This window comes from Sceloporus undulatus, chromosome 2 (genome assembly GCF_019175285.1).
Source record: "Sceloporus undulatus isolate JIND9_A2432 ecotype Alabama chromosome 2, SceUnd_v1.1, whole genome shotgun sequence".
Taxonomy (NCBI): Eukaryota; Metazoa; Chordata; class Lepidosauria; order Squamata; family Phrynosomatidae; genus Sceloporus; species Sceloporus undulatus.
Window position 1 is genome coordinate 221,107,084 of NC_056523.1, and position 24,082 is coordinate 221,131,165.

Genomic DNA, 24,082 nt, shown 5'->3' on the forward strand with positions numbered 1-24,082 from the left:
ATACTTTGGAGAGAGTACATGTCTTTACATTTAAATACATCTAAAACCAGAACACTATCAAAAGAGCTGAAGAGCTGAGCCAGTAGTATTTTGCTGAAAGAGCAGAACCATTTATGCTTTTTGCCTCTAGATCAGCCACGACCCTTTAATACATGTTATGGTGACCCCCAACCATGCAGGGACGTAGCCAGGATTTTGGGAAGGGGGGTCCAGACTAAGTGCCACAATTATAATGGGGCTTGGGCACGGTGGCACACACTATTCATTGTATCTAACGGAAGGGGGGGGTCCGGACCCCACGGACCTCCCCCGCTTGGCTACGTCCCTGAACCATGTTTCTCAGGTCCTAAGACCATTGGAAATATGTGTTTTCCGATGGTCTTAGGTGAGCTCTGTGAAAGGGTTATTCAACCCCCCGAAGGGGTTGCGACCCACAGGTCGAGAACCGCTGCTCTAGATTATAGTAATGACATTTCACTTGCCATATTTTGAACTAAATCAGTCTTTCAGAGTGGTGTCCCAGAGTTGTATCAAAGGTCCTGTCCTGCCCTGGATGCACCACTGGACAGCACCACAATAAAAAGGAAGGAAGGAAGGAAGGAAGGAAGGAAGGAAGGAAGGAAGGAAGGAAAGAAGTGAGCATCCTTAACTTTGGTGTTGTCTGCACCGTCCAAATAAAGTGGCTTCAAACTGCTTTGAAGGTTAGCTGTTTAGCTGATGCATGAGGCAAATCTTGGTGAAAAGCAAAATGATGCTGTGTTCCGGGGCTAAAAAATGGAGGAAAAAGAAGCTCGGATATTCAGACTTAACATGAAAAATGTGCACCATCACACCAGCATATAAACAGGATGATGCAACTGCGAGAATCCAAGAAAGCAAAAATGTGAAAGTATGACCAACATGGTAGGCTGCCAATAATGCAATGGATGTAATTGCAGTATACACAAACCAGACAGTTCAACAAGGGGTCATGGGGAGAAGCAGGAGAAAGAGGGCATGTACGGAGGGCCTCCATTATTGTGCTTTGCTAACGTGTCTCTCAGCACACTGATGTATTGTAGCGGTGGTGCGTTGCACATGCGACTGTGGTCAGGCATGCCACGGATCATGTGAGTTGTCCAATGGGATAGAAGCTGGGCAAGACAAGGGAGGTAACTGGCGGTGTTCATGTGATGGTGCACATGCATTGTAGGGGAAGTGGAGAAAAATCGAGACCCGCAGCTTGATGCAGCATAGTGCGGGCTGTCCATGGTTGTTCAACCCAACTTGGGAGTGAGCTGTGTGGACAGCTGGATTTCAACCCACTTTCAGAAAACTCAGGATCGAGCTGCTTTTTCCTGCCCATTTGCTGTGGCCCTATATGCAATATTTGACAACAACTGATCTGCCGGTTCACCTGCTTTAATTGTTCAGTTGACCAGAATCCCATCGTAAGAGCTGTTGCTCAGTGATAGGACAGAACATATTCTTTGCAAAAGGTTAGCCAGCGTGGTGTGATGATTTGCGTATTTGACTGTGACTCTGGGGATCAGGGTTCGATTCCCAGCTCAGCCATGAAACCCACTGGGTGAGCTTGGGCAAGTCACACACTCTAAACCTCAGGAGAAGGCAATGACAAACCTCCTCTGAACAAATCTTGCCAAGAAAACCCCATAAGAGGTTCGCCTTAGGGTTGCCATAAGTCGGAAACAAATCGAAGGCACACATCAACAATAGGTCCAACCCCTGATAACTCCAGGCCCAGTTAGGAAGGGCCTTTGCCTGAAACCAAGGAGGACTTCTGCCAGCCAAAGCAGACAACAATGAGCTAAACTGACAACCAGGAGTCAGATCCAGTAGCTTCCAATACCAACTAAACCAGTGGTTCCCAAACTTTGGTCCTCCAGATTTTTTGGACTTCAGCTCCCAGAATTCCTGACTGCTGGCCAACCTGGTTAGGGCTTCTGGGAGTTGAAGTCCAAAACACTTGGAGGACAAAAAGTTAGGGAATCACTGATCTAAACTCTGGTAAGAAGATTAATCTCCTAAGTGTTCATGAGAGAAATTATTCCAGACTCTCTATTAAGCCAATTATTTGAAGACATTCTTCTTGTGATATTGCTCCTGCCCTGCTTCAACCATGTATGCCTGGTATGGCAACAGCTGATGTTCACTACTTCTCCTGGCTCATCAGGGGCCTTGGGCAAGAAAGCTCAAGGAGTGGCACTTTCCTCCCACCTGTAGATGAGTTCCCCAAGTACCAGGCTGGTAAGTCATCACACGTGTTCGCTTCTGCTCAACATGTGACCGTGTTCATGAGCTGAAAATACTTCTTCCGCCCTTCCAGTGGGTTCCACTCAGATGTCAGGGTGTGAACGCCAACCGAGTTAACAGCTTTTGTGTCAGAGCTGGAGTTGCAACAGACCTTTATGTTTGTTTGGAGCATGTGTATTTCATCCCCAAAGGGAAACAACTTGTGGTTAATTAGGCAAGTGAGTAGAACGACACTTGTCATGGCAAAAATCCAGCAGAGCTCATGCAATCTACTTTGGCAGTGGGGCGTTCTTTGGAAAGGACTGCAGCATCTCAGCAACTCTCTCTCTCTCTCTCTCTCTCTCTCTCTCTCTCTCTCTCAATTTCTGTTTGGCTCTCTCCATGATACATCAAGCTCAGTGACCGAAGCCAAAAATCCACTCCCTCTGTGCTCTCACTCTTCTCGTCTGCTTGTGAGGAATCTGGATTTGTTTTATGCAAAGAGTGGAGAGAACTGCAACCTAGAAGAGTTTAGCAGATAGATGTGGTGCCATTCCCCACCACCATAAGGAAGCTGACTGGCAAACCTGAATTGCCAGCAGGGAGAGCGACTGAACAGCTAAGCAACTGCTGGGAGTTTCAGCCTGCCTGTGGTGCAGGTTTTTCAAGTCACACACACCTGCCTGTCACACACTATATCTTCCATTTATTTTTACACACACACACACACACACACACATATACACAGGTGCCGATTGAGGTCACCGCCTCCACAGGTACTTAAATATTCACCTAGAACATCAACTGCCTAAAGAAGACCTGGTTGCTTCCCAGGTAAGTGCATGATTTAAAAGAATGCATTGATGTGAGCCAGAGCCCAGGATGAAGTTGATAGTCCTCTCAGTGGTGCAGCTTCATGGATAGAGGCAGACAGCAAGGAATCAGGAGGGTGCAATAGAGCCAGGGCATTTAGGAATTGGACTTTTACAAACATGATCCAGGAGAAAAGGAAATCAGATGTTCCCAGGTTGCATGTTCCAAGAGGGAGAGCTTTCTGCTCCTACTTTTTGATGCTTTTGCTCTTGTTGCACTTCTTATTATTGTTAATTCCATTAAGCACTGTCCCACAACCTAGGAAGAGAAGATGTAAGTGGCACTTGGGAAGATGTAATGATATGAATGTGCCTTCCTGTATAATTAGTACTTTAATATTTTTTGTAATGATTTTTGGATAGTCGACATGCAATAGCATCTGGTTTCAAACATCATTACATGGTATTTTTATGATATCTATAATATAACTCCTGAAATAATACAATATTTATTACATAACTTCTGGTGTGTAGGAGATTTAATATTTAATGCTTGCAAAACCAAATAAGAGTTCCTAGTAAGTCCAAAGCGATCACAGCTTGAATGTCATATTTAAAATGGAAATCTAAATGTATATCCAACATGGAACATACCCATTTCTGCTTTGATTGGGAAAATGGGAAATTTTCAAACCTCAAATATTTATGATTTGTTTTAGTTTTAAAACAAAGTTTTCAAAACACTGATGTATCCCACTGTCCTGAGCTCCTGGAAGCTCTAGAACATCCTTGTGAGAAGATGAGTGTACTGTACTCAACATTTACGGTCCTTTTGTAAAAAAAGTGTTGTTGTTTTTTAAATCATGTACTGAATGGGGAAAGGAGGAACACACCCTGAATAGTAAAGCTAATTTTGAGTCCCTTTATATGCAAAATATATACTTTTGGATTTTGAAGGCAGTTTCTTGTCAGTCAGCTGCAAATCTGGGCAGCTGAACAAAAAAGTTTCCATCTGCCCAGAATGAAACAGATACATTGCTAAAAAATTACCTTTAGCCATCACATAAGCAGCCATGGTATAGCATATATCTTTACTAGCAAGTAACCATCAGCCATCAAAAGTATTTGACCCAATCCACTTCCACCTAAGTAACTAAGCAGAAACCTAGAAGGGAGGTTACATTATATACACAGATAAAGTGCATGTTGGAAAGTTGGAATGACACTTTTTGGTTGATGCTGTTTGATTATTGCTTTTCAAATGTGGCCATAGTTTATTCTGCTAGTGTCCATACACCATTTAGTGCATTGAGTAAATCCAGAGGGAACCCCTGTGAATAAAGTGCTGCGTTGTGAGAGTCCCGGTATGATAGATCCCTGTAGAGGGATTGAATGTGTTTCCCTATAAAGATTGCCTGCGCTCCAGCATATATGAATTGTAATTGCCGACAGTTTGTTCTGTAGCGAATGGAAAAAGCAGGGGAAAAACAGAGGCTAAGAATAGCAACTTGAGTGATGAGTTGCAGGCAGCCTGATCCACAGGCCATTGAAAGATTGTGCTGAACACAGCAGGGTTGTTGACGGTAGATGCATTATTCAGGCATGCACTTGTCAAATCAGAGGGAATGAGAAGAGAACCCAACAAAAAGCTTTCTCTCCCCTGTGAAATGAGAAGCATGCCATTGTTTCTGCAAAGCAACCCCCAGCCACATGGCTGCCATTCAAATGAGTCCTTCTGACAGACAATATTTGTTTGATGCTCTCACTGCTGTTCCCTAGGCAGCTGGCACAAAGGGTGGTAGCAAGTGGAGATGCATGAGGCAGGTGCCCAGGCAGGGTACTTTGGCAAGGACTGCCACGTGAGTCTAACTTAGCAGATCAGGTTTCAGATGTCCAGTTGCCACCTGTGTAAATGTGCCAGGCCCAGGGCACCTTTGCAGATTTCACGGGGGCTAAGGTGAGATCCTCAGTAAGGTTTGAAGTCCCATTCTCAGACAGACCTTCAAGATGATACAGTAACTGGGGTGGTGTCGGTGGAGCATTTGTTGTGGTAATTCAGTAAGCAAAGAGATCTTGGAGCACTTTTGAGACTGACTGAAAGAAAGGAGTGGTAGCATGAGCTTTCGTAGACTTGAGCCTCCTTCCTCAGATGCATGTGTTGTGGTAACTGTTTGCCAAGTCGTAATGATAGTACAGTAATGCTTTAGATTTTTGGATGTGGATCCCAAAATGTCTTTTTGAAGCTATGAGATCTCTACCTTTGACATGTTCAGCTAAAACATTTTTTTTTCATATTAATATTATCGTTCTCTGTCTTGGAAGCTTCAGGAGATCCTTGTAGTATGGATTCTGTAACTGTAACTGCATTCAGTTATATTTTAATTATAATTTCAGTATGACTTTTGGTGTGGAAGGGAGGGAGGGCAGAACAATATCACTATAAAATCATTGTGGGGTGGGGAGATACCACAATGTGGAAGTCTTGGGGTGTTTGCAGGGGTGAATCAACGGACAAGATAGGCCTGCTTAATCCTTCTTCTTGCTCCCAGTTCTCTCCTACAGGCCATCTTCCCCATGCAGTCAACAAAACTAGAAATGACTTTTTGGGGAATAGCAACAGACAATTTCTAGAGAAGCGTTTGCAAGGGAGAAAGGGCAGACCTAAGAGGGCTTAAATATGTCTCCACCTCTTTTGCCAGCATTTCCCTGCAAGTGCCCTTCAGCTCCCGCATTCCCCTGTTATCTCAGTGAGCATGGGATAAGGACAATAGGCTGGCCAAGATAATGTCTCCTTTGACTCTCAGTATGCAGAGTCAGTAAGCTGGCCAGAGATAGGGCTGTTCCCTGAGTGATAATGTAATGTGCTCAAAACTTGATTTTTGTGTGTACGTGTGTATATCTGTCTTTCCGGCCATCCATTGGCCGTGCTCTCCTTAAATGGACACACCAGCTCATAGTAGTCACTCTGTCCACAGATAATGAGGATTGATGCCTGCTGTGAACACTAATAGGTCTGGTTCAAGATATTTATTGCCATCCCGACTGCAAATTAGGATTGATACTCATTCAGAAGCCTCTGGGTCAGAAATTTTACGGGCTTGAGTGAAGCTTTACTAGTTTGAACCAGTAGCTAGAATCTGAGGATGCATAGTTGGGGTGGGAGGCATCTGAGCTGTGTTTTGCTCATAGCTTGGAGGGCTGACTCTGCTGATTGAGGGATTCTGGGAGTTGCAATCTAAAAACCAAGCTCTGGATTTGATATTGAGTTTGTTGTTGTTGGCAAGTGCCCTCGAGTCAACCCAACTCATGGCAACCCTGGGAAGACTCCCTGTCCTCCATTGCTCTGCTCAGATCCTGCAAACTCAGACCCATGTCCTTCCTGATTGAGTCTATCCATCTGATATGCAATCTTCCTCTTTTTCTGCTTCCCTCCACCTTCCCCAGCATTATTGTTTTTTCTAATGGGTCTTATCTTCTCAAGATGTGTCCAAAGTACGACAGCCTCAGTTTGGTCATCTTGGCTTTCAGGAAGATTTCAGGCTTGATCTGTTCAAGGCCCCTTCTGTTGTCTTTTTGGCTGTCCATTGTATTCTCAGTACTCTTACCCAGCATCATGTTTTGAATGAGTTGGTTTTCTTCTTATCTGTTTTTATTCACTGTCCAGCTCTCACATCTATACATGCATACATAAATGCATGATATGGGTCTAGTGCCAGCACTGGTATTACAGTAGAGCCAGTTTGGTACTCCAGCTAGAATGTTGGATGTAGAAGTGAGAGATCTGGGTTCTAATCCTCCCCTGCCATGAAAATTTCTGGGTGGCCCTGGGCAACTCTCACTCTCTTGGCTTGACCTACCTCACAGGGCTATTGCTGTGGGGAGAAAATAGAGGAGAGCCATTTATGCCACTTTGAGCTAACTGGAAGAAATGAAGGGTATAAATGTAGCTAAGTACCCATGGTACAGCTGCATGTTGGAAGATTGCCTTGTGCCAGAGATGCAGATAGAATCATAGAGTTGGAAGAGACCACAAGGGCCATCCAGTCCAACCCCCTGCCATGCGCGAAATCTAAATCAAAGCATCCTCAACAGATGGCCATAGAGACATACTGTGGTCCCATGTGAACCCGAGGAGGGTGATGTAGGTAGCTGTTGCTGGTCAATAGGGTTGTTTTGGAGTTACTGCACACCTGTTGGCCTCCCAGGTGCCATGTAGGTGAGTGAAGCCAAAGTCCTGCCTCTTTAGGCAAGTGGCTGCCTGCTGCATGGTCCCAGGCCACATCATGGACAGGTGGGAAGGCCAAGTCAGTAGGCTGGAGAATGAGCTCCAGAAATCCACATTGTGGGTGTTCCTTTATCAATAGTTTGATCTGGAACAATTAGCATATGATAAGCTTTTTGTTCCACAGACCAGACCATAACAAACAGAGAAGCAGCCTTTTATGGTATGGACAGAAGAGGATTAATCTCTTCACAGCTTCCACCTCCTTGTGCTAAACTGCCTCCTTAGACTTCCTCATCTCAGAGGGGCTGGAGGAAACTGTGTATTGCTGAAGACAAGGCCAGAGATGCGACCCCCTCCACAGCCCTTTAATAGTTTTTAATTTTTATTATTTATCCATTGTATTTGTACACTGCCTTTCTCTATGCAGTGATTGCCCACATACGTAAAGATGAAGGAGGCTTTGTGGTAGACATCTCTCTTTAAAGACATAGCCGTGGTAGTCTGGATCAGTATGCAAAGGGATATTGCAGCACCTTTGAGACTAACTGAGAGAAAGACATTTGTGGATTGAGTCTACTCAGATGCAAGAAGTGAAGTGCTTATAGGTATTTATGTCCATGAATGAGCAGGTGTGTGCACATGTGAATAATAAAAATGCAGAACATGTGGCTACGGTGGTGAGGTGACAAGTTCAGTGGTTGGTGGGGGATAAAGTTGGGAAGGAAAATATTGTCTCAAGTCAAGATAAATACCAAACCATATGAATGGTGGAGGAAAATCTTGGAATATAATACAGTTGGCCCTCTATATCCACGGATTCTTTATCCATGGATTTATTCATCCATGGCTTGAAAATATTTAAAAATATGCATAAATCTCGAAAAGCAAACCTTGATTTTCCATTTTATATAAGAGGCATAATTTTACTATGCCACTGTATTTAATGGGACTTGAGCATCCACGGATTTTGGTATCTATGGGGGGTCCTGGAACCAAACCTTTGCGGATACCAAGGATACCTGTTATATAATGCTAGCTGGGAACTAAAAAGGAATTGTGATAAAATGGGCAAGAGAGCCTTCATGGGGTTGGGGTGTTAGCTAGTGTTATAATATTTATAGTGTTGCAGGAAACCATTGTCAATGGACTGGAGATTGCGGAGATATCCCAATTCTGCCGTTTCTCTTTCCAACCTCCTTTTGGAGTTTTTGTTTTGTTTTTGTTCATGAACTGCTGTTCTGAGGTCCAAGATGGAGCGTCCAGAAAGACTGAAGCGTTCTGCAACTGGTTTTTGTCCATATATCCTCTGGCACAGAGACTGGCCTGTTTGCACAATGTAGAGTGCTGAAGGGCATTATTTACAGGGGATGGCATATATCACATTAGAGGATGAGCAAGTGAAAATACCTCTAAAGTTGTGGGTGATGTGATTGGGTTCTGTGATGACATTTCCTGAGTAGATGTGTGGGCAGAGTTGGCTTCTGGGTGTGTGGCAAGGGCTTGTACAGTACACATCTTCCTATCCATGCCATGTGTTCTTCTGTTTGAGATTGGGAGGCTGTCTGCAGGCAACAAAAGTCCTGCCACCAGCTACTATTGTCCAGAATAGATTGTACTGCGTTGGTGATATATTTGAATGGTCTCAGCTGGTAGCGTATGTGATTGCTACTTATATTTTGTTGGTCAAATCATAATAATGAAGAGTGGACTCTACCATAAGTTGGAGTGAGGTGGCTGCACCAGGCAGCCCATCTTGGCAAGTGAGAGCATACAGAGCAGGGTGTTCCACACAGCCAAAACTGTATCATCGACTTAAGCAAATCTCCTGCCCTCAGGTGCAATAGAGAATACTATGCCACCACCATTATTGAAATAAAATTCATCTGTTTGTTTATTCTATAGCTACTAATCCAGTCAGCTTTTGTGATTGCAATTGGGATGGCGCCATCTTATTCTTTGCCTCGGGCATCCAAAGGTGATGAACTACCACTCTATCGAAGTTGTTGTTGTGTGCCTTCAAGTTTAACTCCAATTTATAGCAACCCTATCATGAGGGTTTCTTGGCATGATCTATTTGGAAGAGGTTTGCTTTTGCCTCTGAGGCTAAGAGAGTGTGACTAACTCAAATTATCCAGCAGGGATTCAAACCCCAGTCTCCTGGTGTCCTAATCTAACACTCAGACCACGCTGGTTCCTGTATAAAAGAAAATAAAGAAAAAGAGTAAGAAAATACAAGAACAGTAAATGAGAGCAGAATCATTCACTCCAAAGACTTAAAATTTAGCTGTATCATTCTCCTTATTTATTTATTTATTTATTTATACATTGCCACCAGTGTACATGCCACTTTACAACAGAATAAAACATTTAGAACTCCTTCAGTAATATAAAATACTAAAATACAATACTATAACTTCAAGAGTAAAATACAATAGTAAACTACAATGCAAAAAAAAAAAAAGCTACCCATATAAACACAAAATACAGAATAAAACAGATAATCAATTCTAGTAAAAATATAGAACATTAATCTGAGATTCCAAAAGTTTTAGAAAACAAAAAAGTTTTCAACTTGGAGTTAAAAACAGTGAGAGAAGGAGTAGCCCACAAGTTTACAGGCAGGCGATTCCAGGAATAGGGGGCGGCAAGGGAAAAAAGGACAGAGCCAAGGAGGAGAAAACCCTTGGCTGGGTGAGAAACCCAGTATCCCCAGAGTGTAGATTTCCTTACTACAGTATTCCATCAGTTTCCCATCCACACTTTCCCTGGTAAACAGATCTCTAGTTTAAAGAGGTCACCATGCGACACTCTGCCAAGAACCCACTGGCTTGGCAGGCACCATATAACAAATTAATATGCAGAACCAAACCTGTTCTACTCCTGACAAGAGGATCTTAGTATACCAGGACAACTATTCTCTCCTTGGGGCACAAGGGCTGCCAAAAGGGAGCAGACCGATCACAGTGTTGACAGAGAAGTGTGGGCAACAAAGCTGTGTTCCCTGCAAGAGTGGATGGACTAGGATTAAGTGTCTATTCAAAACGGGGAGAGAACAATCTGAGAACAACTGTGGGTGAATGAGCCCAGTGTACTCTAGTGCTCTATCCTCAGGCATGCCAGGTCACCAAGTGACTCTTTGCAGATCACTAAACATCATTCATTGCCATGAGTAGCAAACATTAAATAAATCTACATTTTGAGAACAGAAAAGGAAGAGACAGCCACAATTGGAGAAAGAACAACAGCAGAAACTATGTTTTTACTTTAGGTTTCACATCTTAAAATGGGTTTCCTATTTTAAGGCATAGTGACTGAGGGTTAAATGACATTAACCATCTTTGCATTTAAGACACAGGTTTAAAAATGCAAGGGATATCACTTAGGGGGTGTGGTGAATGAAGATTGCAACACTTTTTCCTCCTCTGCTCAAATTCTGAAGAAAATTTCTTTTATGAATCCGAAAAGAAGAGTTTGGTATCTCACAATACAGGATTTCCTCCCAAATTGCTCAGGATTGCATAGAAGACAAATAGTTAAATGCTCCCGCCCACCTTTTGTGCCTGCTGTGATCTGTGTGACTATTATTCTTCCCCTATCAATACTATTTTCAGTTTTGAATTCTTATCAGCTGTTTGGATGTTAGATGCAAAGACAAATATAATTTCAGTTTTGGTTTTGAGCTCCCGTATATACTTGACTATAAGTTGACCTCATGTATAAGTTGAGGGCAAGTTTTGGGGCCAAAATTGTGGATTTTGCTATAACACGTGGATAAATTGAAGGTAGAACTGAGGGTCATATAGCAAAGGATCTAAAGGATGAAGGAAAGCAAAGCAATGTCAAAGAACTTACAAAATCACAGCAGGTGTAACTCTTTGTGCTTGCTCTCAAGGCTGGATGGATGAGAGTGGAGAGGGTCAGTGCTTCCAGGACAGATTATACTTTTGCTTTTCACTAGGGAATGGTTCCTTGTTTTAAATAAGAGTTAAGATACAGTACAGTGCGCCCGCGCCATACGGGCGCATATGTGCTCAAGCCGCGGCGTGCGCGGGGGCGGAAGGGGCGGCGTGTCCCATTCAATTGAATGGCCGTGCGCGCCCATTGCGCCCTGCGAGCGCCTGCACCACTGCGCCGCCGCGCACGAGCCCCATTGTTTCCAATGGGGCTTGAGCATAGGCGGAATTCGCCTTACGCGGAGGGATCCGGAACGGATCCCCCGCGTAAGGCGAGGACGCACTGTAATTACATTGACTTGTGGATAAGTCAACTCAGGGTTTTTTGGGTCAATTTTTTCACCTAAATTTCTAGACATATACATGAGTATATACAGTACAGTGGGACTTTCCCTTACATGGAGGATGTGTTCTGGATCTCACACCGCATTGCAAACAATGGAGCGTGTGTTCATGGTGTGGTGCAGCATCATTTGTTTAATAGTCACACGGCTTCAGCATATGCTTGAAGCCACGTATAGTGCGCCCGTATATGGTGCAGACATATTGTATGTGTATTTCCCTGTTTCCACTCTTATCAAAGCCACAATGATCTTACCAGGAGGCCTTCTGCAGACATATCATTGCTGATAAAGTTACATTTTGGACCACAAACTCAGAATCCCCCAGTTCCAATGTCCAGCAGCCATATTGGATGGGAGTGTGTGTGTGCGTGTGCATGTGCATGTGCGTTGTTGTTGTTTGCTTTCAAGTTGTTTCCCGCTTGTGGTGACCCTAAAGAGAACCTTTCACAGGGTTTTCTTGGCAAGTTTCTTCAGAGGAGGTATGCCTTGGTGGGACCTGCAGCCAAAATAAAATAAACTAATCCCAGCATTTCTCTTGTTCTTCCAAGACAGGATAGGTAGCTTTGCAGAATGGTAAGGAAAAAAAACTGTCAAGAAAACCCCACAATAGCTTTACCTTATGGTCACCATAAGTCAAAAATGACTTGGAGGCACACAGAACAACAAAAACAATTACAAAGGGCCCGACTAGACACCTTCAAAGGAGAGGATGAGTAGCTGGAAGTAGAAGATGAGTAGGTGGGTGATCTCCCCACCCCCATCCCTGCACTCACCTATTTTCCACTGAGAAATACCTAATGCCATTTTTATGCTAGATAGATTTTCTGTCTTTGGGGCACAGTTGGCAGAGATGCTTTTCAAAATCACTGGATAAGGGGGCATTTGCAGAGAAGAACCATCAGGCACAAGGAGGATTAAACACCCCCCTCTCTAGCTGCCCAGTCCCATTTCAAATGCTTCCTAGCAACCCACTGGGTGGTCTTGACTAAGTCACATGCTCTCAGCCTCAGGAAAGGCAATGGCAAATCTCCTCTGAACAACTCTTGCCAATAAAATCCCATGATAGGTTCATCTTAGGGTTGCCATAAGTGGGGAACGACTTGAAGGCACACAGCAACAGCAGCAATGCACATTGATTCTGTGAGGGTCAGTAGAATAGAGATCTTATATGGGATATGGGCTGTCCAGATTCATTTCTGTATTAATCATTATTATCCTATATGTATGCAGCATCGGTGCCATGCTCCAGCTTGGGTAGCAGCAGGAATAGCAGAATCACTGAGTTTTGAAGGTGCTGAGTTTGGTCAGGTTGGGGCGAGGTCTTTCTGAGCCGCCAGTTCTTGGTTAATTGCCTGACCATGCCAAATCCTTATGGTGGCCTTGAAGAAACTAAAGATAGCATTGCTAAATATAACCAGATGCTAAATGTAATCACATTCTGGGCTTCTGCATGCCCAGCCAATTTTCTTGAACTGCTTTGGTTGTGGAAATGGGAAAAGTGACACCAAAGAGCTGAGAGAGAGCAAACAAGTTATGTATAGAATAGGGAGAACTGGTAACCTTTCTCTCAGTAGAGAGATGCCCTCCTCAACCTTGTTTCCTCCATCCCTCCTCAAGTTCCTACATTAGAGAAGCAATACCGTACCAATGGGACGTGAATCACCATGACAGCTATAGTACACCAATCCCCATCCTCATCTCAGAACAGTCTGTAGCTATCGAAGGGCAAAGAAGGCCCTCATGGAAAGACCAAAGACAGAGTAGGAACACCTACGGGTGAGTAGCCACAACCTGCCACTCACAAACTGTCTTCATGGCCACATGTTATTAAACAGAGGCTGGATGGCCATCTGTCGGGGGTGCTTTGATGGTGTATTCCTGCATGGCAGAAGGGGGTTGGAATAAAAGGCCCTTGTGTCTATTCCAACTCTGTGATTCTATTCTATATCCATACAAGTTCCCGCCATATGGGGAACCTTTTGCTAGTTGTTAATTTGCTGCCAAGTCTCTGTAGGTTGGTTCCTCTCTTACTCACTTATGTAGTACTGTATGTGATTCTCTAATTCATCTTCAAGCAAAAATGTGTATGTTTGAACATGTCCTGGAAGAAGCAGATCACCCCCATTCACCAAATGTCTCTCGTCCTTATCTGGTAGGCATCTCCCGCTTGAGCCTCGATGAGCTTTTTCATCCTATGCAATATGCAGAAGTTATATTACTAGAGCACATTCTTCTACTGTCTTGTTGTTGGGAGATGAGGAGAAGGAAACTGTAGCTACTACAGGGATGGAACAATGAAGACAAGACTCCTCACATAATCCTCCTTTCTGTAAATCAGTTAGAAGCTGCCATTTGTGTTGAGAGGACTGTAACATCAGTAGGTTGAGAGGAGGAGACATTTTACCCCACGTCTCTATAAGGCAATGTCCTACAGGCGGCCCTCCATATCCATGGATTTTTTTATCTATGGATCAACCATCCCTAATCATATGTGTGTGTGTTTGTGTATATTATCCATGGCTTGAACATACACATACACACACATCTATATATAAATTCCAAAAAGCAAACTTTGATTTTGCCATTTTATATAAGGGATACCATTTCACTATGCCAATGTATTTGGTATCCACGGGGCATCCTGGAACCAAACCCCAGTGGGTACCAAGGGTCCACTGTATATGTTTATTTACTCCAAAGTAAACCTTCAAAATATACCTGGGAATTGGAACTGCTGATCAAAATGCATAGCAGCTGAATTGCTTTTGGCTCTAGCCAAGAATATTGTGCTATAGCAGTCCTATGGTGTTGTTTACTGCAGTGGCTTTGCTATTGATTTTTTTCAAGTTCTATATATGGAATGCATAATGGTACCGTGTCCTAATTTATTGAATTCGAGCCTCTGCTGCCAGCCAAATTAGAAGAGCTAAAGTGCCCTTCCACATCCCTACAAACAAAAGCATGAGGTCAACTTAAAGGCTGTATTTCTGTTAGTGTCCTATGCATGCCTCACTTTGTTGGTGCATGCATTATGCAAACATTGCTGCCTCCTGATGGAAATGGAGTTGTGAATGTGGTACTGGGATGCATCTGCACTTAGTTACTTATTAGTTGCACATTAATGTAGCACAATATCTGTGTACCTCCACATGTGGAGATTTGCTCTGTGCAAACCTGATGTGAGATCTTGGCCTTAGTGTGCCTCAATGGATAAGAGCGGAACAATGTACTGTTCCCAGAATTCCATAACATTGAGCCATGGCAGTTAAAGCGGTGTCAACCGGATTATTTCTGCAGTGTGGATGCAGCCCAAGTATGCTTTCTAGAATTCTTTTTTTAAAAAAAAAAAGATTTGCAAGCCGTGAATGTATTGGAAATAAATGACTTTTCAATGGTATAAAAGGCTGCCATAGGGTTTTGTTTTTTTTCCTGCCACACTCTCTGTGAAGGCTTAAATATTGCCACACAGCATTGTATCCAGTGTTTTATATGGATCTGGAGACAGGAAATGTAATCGATTTATTTTATTTTATTTTATTTTCAGCTTTGTTCTTTGCTATTAACTTTGAAAAAGTTTTTCTTCCTTTCCCTGTATTGTTGATATGCAGCAGTATCCATACAGTAATACATACCTGTGTCATTCATCTACAATTGCATCTTAATAGAGGGAATGAGAAACTGAACAGGGGGAGAAGAAGTAAGAGAAGAGATTATTAGTGGACATATATTTTAGCACCTATTTTACTTCCAAACTATATTAGTACATATTGAGCTTGAAATGATTATATGTAGAAGATTCCAATCTTTTAATATCCTACTTTTTCTATTTCCTCATTGTCAAGGTTGAATTTCTATAGATTCCCTGAGGTCATTATGTTTACATTCAGGAGTAAGCCTCCCTTTGCAGTTTCTTCCTTGACCTTCCTTAGTGGTTGCTTTAGGTCTGTGATGTTTTCAACGAGAAGTATTATTATTATTATTATTATTATTATTATTATTATTATTATTAACCTTTATTTATAAAGCGCCGTAAATTTACACAGCGCTGTACATACAATCTTATTAATTGGATGGTTCCCTGCCCTCAGGCTTACAATCTAAAAAGACACGACACAGAAGGAGAAGGGAGGGGTGGTGGGGATGGGGCCTGTCTAGTAAGATAATACATATAAAATACATAGCAATACAGGAAATGATTCAATAAAACAGACAACAAAAGAACATCAAATAGCAAGTGACAATTATGCAATGCCTGGGAACGCTTCTCTGAACAGGATGGTCTTCAGCTCTGTTTTGAAACTGGTTAAGGAAGTGATGGCTCTTGCTCGCGGGGGAAGGAGGTTTCAGGAGTGAGGGGCAGCAAGTGAAAAGGGGCGAATCTGAGATGGGGCAGAGGAAATCCTGGGCTGAGACAGCAGACCTTGACTACCAGAACGGAGGGCCCTGGTGGGAAGGTGAGGAGAAATAAGGTCTGATAAGTAAGGAGGGGCCAGTCCATGGAGGGCTTTGAATGTCGACAGCAGGAGCTTATACTGAATGCGGAAAGGGAGGGGGAGCCAGTGAAGGGATGCCAACACAGGAGAGATGTGGTCAGAGCGGTGGGCGGATGTGATAATGTGTGCAGCTGAATGCTGGACAGAAATTAAAGGATGGAGGTGAGAAAGAGGAAGCCCGGCCAGGAGGATGTTGCAGTAATCGAGTCGTGAGATCACTAGGGCATGGACCAGGATCTTGGCAGAAGAGGCAGAGAGATATGGTCAGATTTTGGCAATATTGTATAAAAAGAATCAACAAGCCTTGGCTGTGGTCTGGATCTGAGGGATACACGACAGAGACGAGTCAAAGATGAAACCAAGACTGCGGGCTTGCTGGACTGGTTGAATAGAAATGTTGTCCACAGAGACAGAAAAGGAGTGTTGAAGGGTGGGCTTAGGAGGAAAGACAAGAAGTATGGTGTCATTTGCATATCTTATGGATTATAACATTGTGAAAATTAACCAGAATGAATTTGGGTTAAATCTTGAAGGCCAGCATTTTACAATCCAGGATAAATCTCCATTATTCACATCCATCTTGGATGCACCCGATTAAGTTTGTGTGTATGTGGCCAAAAACCCACTTAATCCGGGATAATAGATAGCAGGTTCCCCCCCCCAAGATTTTAAAAAAGATCCACATTGTCAGTAGTGTGAATAACCGATGCGAATAGACTCAAATAGACCCAGTATAAAATGCTGCATATCCAAAAAGGGTTCTGAATGCATTTGCATAGTTGACTCCATCTTTATTTGAATGCTTGCACATCATGTGACCAACTGAATTTGCAGAAATACACATCAATGCAGTTCCATAGTGTGAATAACAAACCCAGAATGCATGAGTGGGATGATTTGCATCACCACACTAAAAAAAATGACATTTGAATGACTCCTAAAATATAAGGTTTATGCAAATCTCAAAAACAGAATTGCATGAGAGAGGGAAAATATTTTCAAATCAGGAATGCTTCTGTGCAGTATTACTGTGTTTTCTGAAAGATGCTATTGAGGTCACACAGTCTGCTGAAGGAGGACAAACCTCAGAGCATCTCAAACACCTCTTTCTGTTACTCTTGTCCGGACCTACTGGGAAGAGCAAGACTCCATCTCCTCTCTCCTGTTGAGCTAATTTAGTACAAAGTTCTCCACCATAGCAGCTTTGAAGTAAATTTGCAGGCTGCAGGCAGATGACAGCCAAGAAGAGGGTGAAATTGAGATTCTTTAAGACCAGCTGAGAAATGAGAAATGCAGATCATCTGCGACAGACCTGGCTGATGCATGGGAATTGGGGGCTATACTGTGCTTGAATACTGGATGTTGGCATGTCTTGAAGGCCAGCATTTTACAGTTGACATCTGATGAAGTTTTGACACTGCCAAACCACCAAAAACTGACAAAAATTGATTTTTTTGTTTAAAAAACATATTTGTTTAGCTGAATCAAAAGGAATAGTGAATGAACTTGGCACATAGTCTGACTCTTATATTTGATTCTCTGCATCTCACAGTCACCTTCAAACTTGTCCAAAGAGAAGATGTCCACAGAAACAACTGACAGTCCCACGGAGGAACAGGTGGAAATCCTGGAGTACAACTTTAACAAAGTGAACAAGCACCCTGACCCTGCTACCCTCTGCCTTATTGCTGCTGAGGCAGGGCTGACCGAGGAAGAGACCCTGGTAAGCAACCAACCTACAAAACACACCTCTTCATTGGGCTTATATATGCCTCCTGTTGAGTTCAGCCTCCTACTATCTTCTTCACATTAAATGCATTTGTCTTTCATCACAATGGACTGATTCAGACATGCACTGTGTTGTAGCAAAGATTCAGTAGTGCTTTTTGGTCAGAAGGGGTTTGTCTTTGTCTTCCTTTGAGGATGAGAAAATGTGACTTGCCCAATGAGATCACTGGGTTTCCATGGCCGAATGGGTATTTCAGCCCTGGTTTTCAGAATCCTAGTCCAACACGCAAGGCACTAGACCACAATGGCTCTGGAAACAAAAATGGAGAGGGTTCCTGAATCTTTAATAGTTATGCAGAAATGACCATTTCAGTAGGTGTTGCTTGTTACCTTGCTACATGAATGACAATTAACATCTTTTGAAATGCTGTCTGTTACATAACCATTAATGTTATGGGAGCCTCCCCTAGTTTTCAGTATGGCAACCTTAATCACAAATAGCAATGTGTGTGTGTCTATTCAGACCATCAAACTCCACCCAAAGAACATTTTTGTCTCATATTACCTCAGGGCCAAGGTAAATGGATGAGGTCAGATATATTATTTATTCATGTGTAGCATTACCTCCCTGGCTGTGTTCTTGGCATTTTGCTTTCCATATCAGGTTAATTTCTGAGGTTACAACTAGGCTGGGATTCATGAATGGAATCTTGTATCAGCTTACCATTAACTAAGTACTTAACTATGTAACTTACCCTGGCCTGTCTCCCTCAAACCTGATGGAAACATCATTCAACCACACCTCTGATCATTGGCAGAATGGACCTCCTTTATCCTGTTAACCTAAAAGGTGGGGAGGGATGTTTGGGTCCCTATCAGCAGTATCAGCATTTCTTTGGAAAATCTGGTGAAATTAAAGCTCAAAAGAAAGCCTGCAAGAGGAAGGTAACTTCTGGGATCTTTTCACCTATGTACACCAGTACGATCTGCAGAGAGCAGTTTCAGTCAATAGAAGGGTTTTATTTATAAATGTATGTGGGTGCATGCAAACATACAAAAACCAATGCAACCTTAAGAACCATACAAGGCTATTAAAAAGACAGGTGTGGAAGGTTAGATAGAAAGGAATCAGGAGCTGAAGGGGGCAATAACTACCAGTCCTGAAGAGGGGTGCATGGAAAATGGACAGCATCTGAGGATTTCATAGAGAGAGCAAAATGGTCTGTAAACAGATCCGCTATCAGTGAATAAAGTGGCGAGGGCTGGGATGGATATGTATATCCAATTTCATGCCTTCGAATGGTGCTTCATATTACCAAATGGTATAACAAATGTTTTTATGGTTTCCCCATGGAATTGACAAACGGGACCCAAAACAGTGGAATGACAAAACATTGGTTATATCTGAGACATTCCCTGATGGTTGGGCAAGAAGGGTGACTAGGAACACATCAGGAGTTGAGGTGAAGGGTATGGTCTCTGATTGCTATGCGATGGGATTTGCTTTGTCTCCAATGCAGGAGGAAATGCAAAGAGCCTGGAGGGAGGACAGAATGATCAGCAAACCCATTTAGCATTTATTTTAGTAGTATCTAGGTCTCTGCATGTCCTCAGGTCTGCACAACTCCTTTCCCGTGTAATCTCCTAGTTTTCACAGGTCATTGTGACCTCTCAAAACATGCCCAATGTTTAATATTAATATCATATCATAATATAATATTAAATATGAAAACCCATATGCAGCGAAAAAGGTGTAGGGTATGCTAACATCCCCATGCAGCTGATGCTTGGTAAAGCAGGTTTGGTAGCAAGTTACGATTGCGGCAACAGTGTCAAAATTGTGACTAGTGATTGTGAATATGAAACAACTACAGTTTGCTGATTTTTGAGTGATTACAGGCAGGCAAAGGATGACTTTCCAGCTAAATGGTCATGTTAAAATTAAACCTTGACCACTCCAGGCAAGGTAAGACAGGCAAAGGGTAATGTTCCAGCCAAACAGTTGTCTTAAAATTAAACCTTGGCTATTCCATTCCCACCCTCTTACAGTCAGGTTTGGATCTCAAACGCAGGTTCAGCAGAGCCAGTTTGCACATTCAGCACTGATTCAGAAAGTCGGTTTGGGGCAGTGAGAAGCTGTGTGACACTGAGCCAGTCTAACAGGATTTGATCCCCCTGTGGTGGCTTTCTCGCCCTCAGCCATCCTGCCCACTGTGTAGAGAGTTTTTGTACTACTTATGGCAGCTGCAATTACCAGTGATGGATGGGCGTGTGGGTGGGGAGGCTTCTATGTGATGGGCAGGATTCGAAGCAATAAGGAAATAATTTGGCCAGGAGGTGAGTGGAAATTTAAAACACTGACTCTTGCGGTGAACGTAATCTCTACAACCAAACCAGGCTTATGACTTGGCTTCTTTATCAAGGAAGCCATCATCTTCCTTTGTGGCTGCATCTGTACTGCAGGAATAATCCAGTTTGACACCATTTTAACTGCCACGGCTCCATGCTGTGGAATTCCAGAAATTGTAATTTTGTGGGATATTTAGCCTTTTCTGTTCAGAGCGCTTTGGTGCGATACAAGCTACAGTTGCCAGAATTTCACAGCATTGAGCCATAGAAGTTAAAGTGGTGTCAAACTGGATCATTTCTGCAGTGCGGATGCAGTCGGAGTCCTCTTTTTCAGTCAGTAGAAGCAAAACAAGTTCCACTTTTTAGCATTATGAGTGAAGCTCATTATGACCCCCACATTCTTAATGTAAAATAATGAATATCTGATTACTATTTTTTAAATGGTCTGCATTTCTTTCCTTTTGCTGAGAATCCAGTCTGGTGTTCTGATCTTTTCTTGATTAGTTTTTCCTTTCCCCATATTAAGTCAGTGTCTGCTGTTGTTTTGTCTGCTGTGTAGTCAGCTGATTATTTATATTCCAAGAATAATAGTGTCTTGCTGGACACCAAGTTCATAATTATTTAGCAATCTTGTCCTCTGCTTTTGACAAGGCTTTTTCTTTCTTTTTTGCAGAAAGTCACAGCTTCTTGGGTGGGGAAATGATTTTTTGATAACAGAACATGGTGGGGAGGAAGGTTCAACCCCCTGTTTTCCATGCACTGTAGTCCTGTGTTGGATCATCCCCTCATTCCCTCTACAGCTTTTGCTAAGGAAGGAGAACGGTCAGTTTTAAGGAGGCTTTTAAAAGTATGTGGGTAACATAGGCTGTATCTGCACTGCAGAAATAATCCATTTCCCAGCAGATAAGGGGGCCGAGCATCCTGATGTTGGGTAGCTCCGCCTGCAAAGGCTCCTGTAGGCAGGACACAAATTTAAAAACAGAGGCCAGGGGCCTGACCCAGCCTCCATAGGCGGAGCGACCCCCGGAAACCTCCGTCTTCTTCCTGCCTTAGCTCCTGGTAGGACGCATCTCACTTTGGATCCTAAAAAACCTACTCGGCTCCCCAGACTTGGCCTGGCTTGAACCCTACCTTTCCTCTTTCTAAGGTGGCTGTGATGGCCGAGTGGTTAAGGCGTTGGACTTGAAATCCAATAGGGTTTCCCTGCGCAGGTTCAGATCCTGCTCACAGCGCAAATCTAATCTTGTTCCTTCCTTTAAAAAAAAAAAGTTTTCTCTCTCTCTCCTCGCTCTCTTTCCCTTTTCCACTCCCTCCTTCCCCCCCCCCCCCATGGCTGGCGAGGAAGAGGCCAGGCCAGCGGGCGAGCTGGCTTCCACTTGGCCCGGGCAAGCCCCGGCTTTGCCGGAAGTGCGCCCAGAGGCACCCCCCACTGGCAAAGAGCAGGGAGTGGAAGCGGGGCCGCACCGGGCGGAGGGAGATCCCTCACAGCCCGCTGCAGAGCCCAGGGCCTCACGACCGACCCGGTCAGGGTTGGAGACTGGAGAGCCCTTGTCGCCGACGCGACGGACACGACGGGAGGAGGTAAGCAAACCCCGCCGGCCAGAGGGTACCCCCTGGGGTTTCCCCAGGGAGCCTGAGATCCCAGGCCCCTCTTGGGCTCCCCAGAGGGAGGGCGTTGGCGGCAGCCCGCGGGGCCAGCCCAACAGGGCGCAGGGCTGGGGGACAGTCCCCTTTCTCTCTCCACTCTTCCCCCCCTTCCTGGGATGGTCGGGTCCCTGCCTCCAGGCCCCCTCCACGGCCAGAGGCCCAGCGGCCGAACCCACAGGCGGGCAGAACGGCTTTTCGCCTCCCAATGGGGGTTTCCCTGGGGCCCTATCCCCCACCAGGGGTGGTTTGGGTTGGGGGGACCCAACCCCTGGCCCCCGGCTGGCGCCAGTGACTGCGAGGTCACCCAGGGGGGTGGTCATCTTGGCCGCGTGGGCCGAGATGGGGGCCGCCATCTTGGCCATGCGGCCCGAGGTGGCGGCCACCATGGGGGCGACCCGGAAGTGGGGTCACGAGACCATGCGGAGACCCATGGGGGCCGCCATCTTGGCGAGTCAGGCCGGGAGGCTGCCGAGCGGGTTAGGCCCAAGCCCATCCTCTCCCCTAACAGTGAGCCCTCGCACCGCTCCTCCACTAGTGCCGCCTCACGTGACTTCCCACGAGAGTCCACACCATCGGACGGCCCCCGCGATCAGAGACACTTAGACCCCCGGGCCCAAGCCCACTCCACCGCTAGGTCCGGAGGGAGGGAGAGCCGGGGTTCGCAGTCAAACCCAGACTCAGATACATCGCAGGCCTATCACCCCCCAGCCAAGAGGGCCAGATATGCCAGAGAGTCCAACAAACGACCACGCTCCCCCTCACCCCACTCCTCGGAGGAGGAGGGTCCTCCGGCCAGCCTAGATTCTGCTGTCTCTGAATCCGTGGATGGAGAGCTCTCCCATGACAAGGGAGATACGCCCAGGGACACCCCCATGTCCTCTCGACTCCTCAAGCCGGAGGACTATCCAACATTGATAAAAAAGACAACCAAAACCCTGGGCATTGCCCTGCCCCCCAATACCGTCCCTGTTCTGGACTCTGACCTCCCCAGGGTTGGAGAGGAGCTTTTTCCTGTCACAGCCCCCACAGTTCAGGAACTTCCATGCCCCTACAACATCATGCAGATTGTGAGGGACGAATGGAGGGCACCTGCGGCATCTAGGCCCAACCACAGTGCGACTCGAAAACATTACATCTTTCAACAGGGAGTCATGGATAGTCTCAAGGTCCCCCTAGTGGATGCCCCGGTGTCTGCCCTTGTTTCTTCGGCCGTTTTCACCAGGGATGGTGAGGACACCCTTAGAAACCCAGAGGACAGGAGGGCCGAGGGAGCACTCAAAAAGGTGCACGAAGCAACTTCCATAGCTATCAGGGCAGCCACCACTGTCTCTCTAGTGATGCGCGCATCCTTGCAGTGGTCCAGAGAGCTGCTGGAGCTGCTGCCCCACGCAGACACCAAAGTCAGACAAACGATCAATAAGATCACAAAGTCATTGGCTCTCGGGGCTGATGGCACCCTTGACAGTGTCCAACAGTGTGTCAGGGCTCAGGCGGCAGCAATAGCAGTCAGACGTCAGTTATGGCTCAAAAATTGGCAGGTAGACACTAGGTCTAAACAAAACTTGACCTTTACCCCTTTCTTGGGAACTAAACTGTTTGGGGAGTCCCTCGACCCAGTGCTGGTAGAGGGCAAGGACAAAAAGAAAGCCTTGCCCTCGTCAAAAAAGAGAGATGACAAGAGGCAGTTCAAAAACAGATCTTCCTTTCGATCCTCCCGGCCCTTCTCTCCTTCTCGATCCCAAGGCAGAGAGTCCAGGTCCAACAAGTCTAGATGGGGTGAAACCAAGTTTAACAAGCGAAACTGCCCCCCCTTCTCACCCAAGACGGGAGGAAGCTCCAAATCATCCCAAAAGAGTCAACAGTCATGACGGGGTCCCTCCAGTAGGAGGCCGACTCCAAGGATTCGCAAGGATTTGGGAGGGATCCATGGCAGACAAGTGGGTCCTCGACACCATTCGCAGGGGATACAGGATAGAGTTTCATCGCACTCCCCGCAACATGTTCGTACCCTCTCCCAAGTCCAGCGACCCCGACAAACATCACCTCCTGCTGGAAGCCATCGAACGCCTACTTGCCATTCAAGCCATCAAACCGGTGCCAGATGACCAAAAAGGACAAGGCTGTTACTCCACCTTTTTCCTGGTGCCGAAGAAAAACGGAACTTGGAGGGCCATCCTAAACCTGCGAGCAGTCAACCGCTTTGTCCGCAAGAAAAAATTCAGGATGGAGACCCTCAAAACCATCCTGGACAGCCTTCACCCCAAAGACTTTCTCTCCTCGCTAGACCTCCAGGATGCTT

The 24,082-nt window shown here is 44.9% G+C and overlaps 1 protein-coding gene and 1 non-coding gene across 3 annotated transcripts in view; both read left to right on the forward strand.

Annotated features, from left to right (window-relative positions):
• Nucleotides 1-2,453: 2,453 nt before the first annotated feature.
• HOPX (HOP homeobox) overlaps nucleotides 2,454-24,082 on the forward strand; it is a 28,004-nt gene continuing 6,375 nt past the window's right edge. The window contains exons 1-2 of one of the 2 annotated variants that reach the window (XM_042455775.1): nucleotides 2,454-3,066; nucleotides 17,612-17,782. In XM_042455775.1, the coding sequence (XP_042311709.1) occupies nucleotides 17,639-17,782 (144 nt within the window). In that variant the 5' untranslated portion in view covers nucleotides 2,454-3,066; nucleotides 17,612-17,638. Of the gene's footprint in view, nucleotides 3,067-4,871; nucleotides 5,002-17,611; nucleotides 17,783-24,082 lie in introns of those variants that run through there. The other variant, XM_042455774.1, reaches the window with a different exon arrangement.
• Nucleotides 21,287-21,368, forward strand: TRNAS-UGA. The gene has a single exon. It is a non-coding gene; the product is annotated as a tRNA-Ser (tRNA).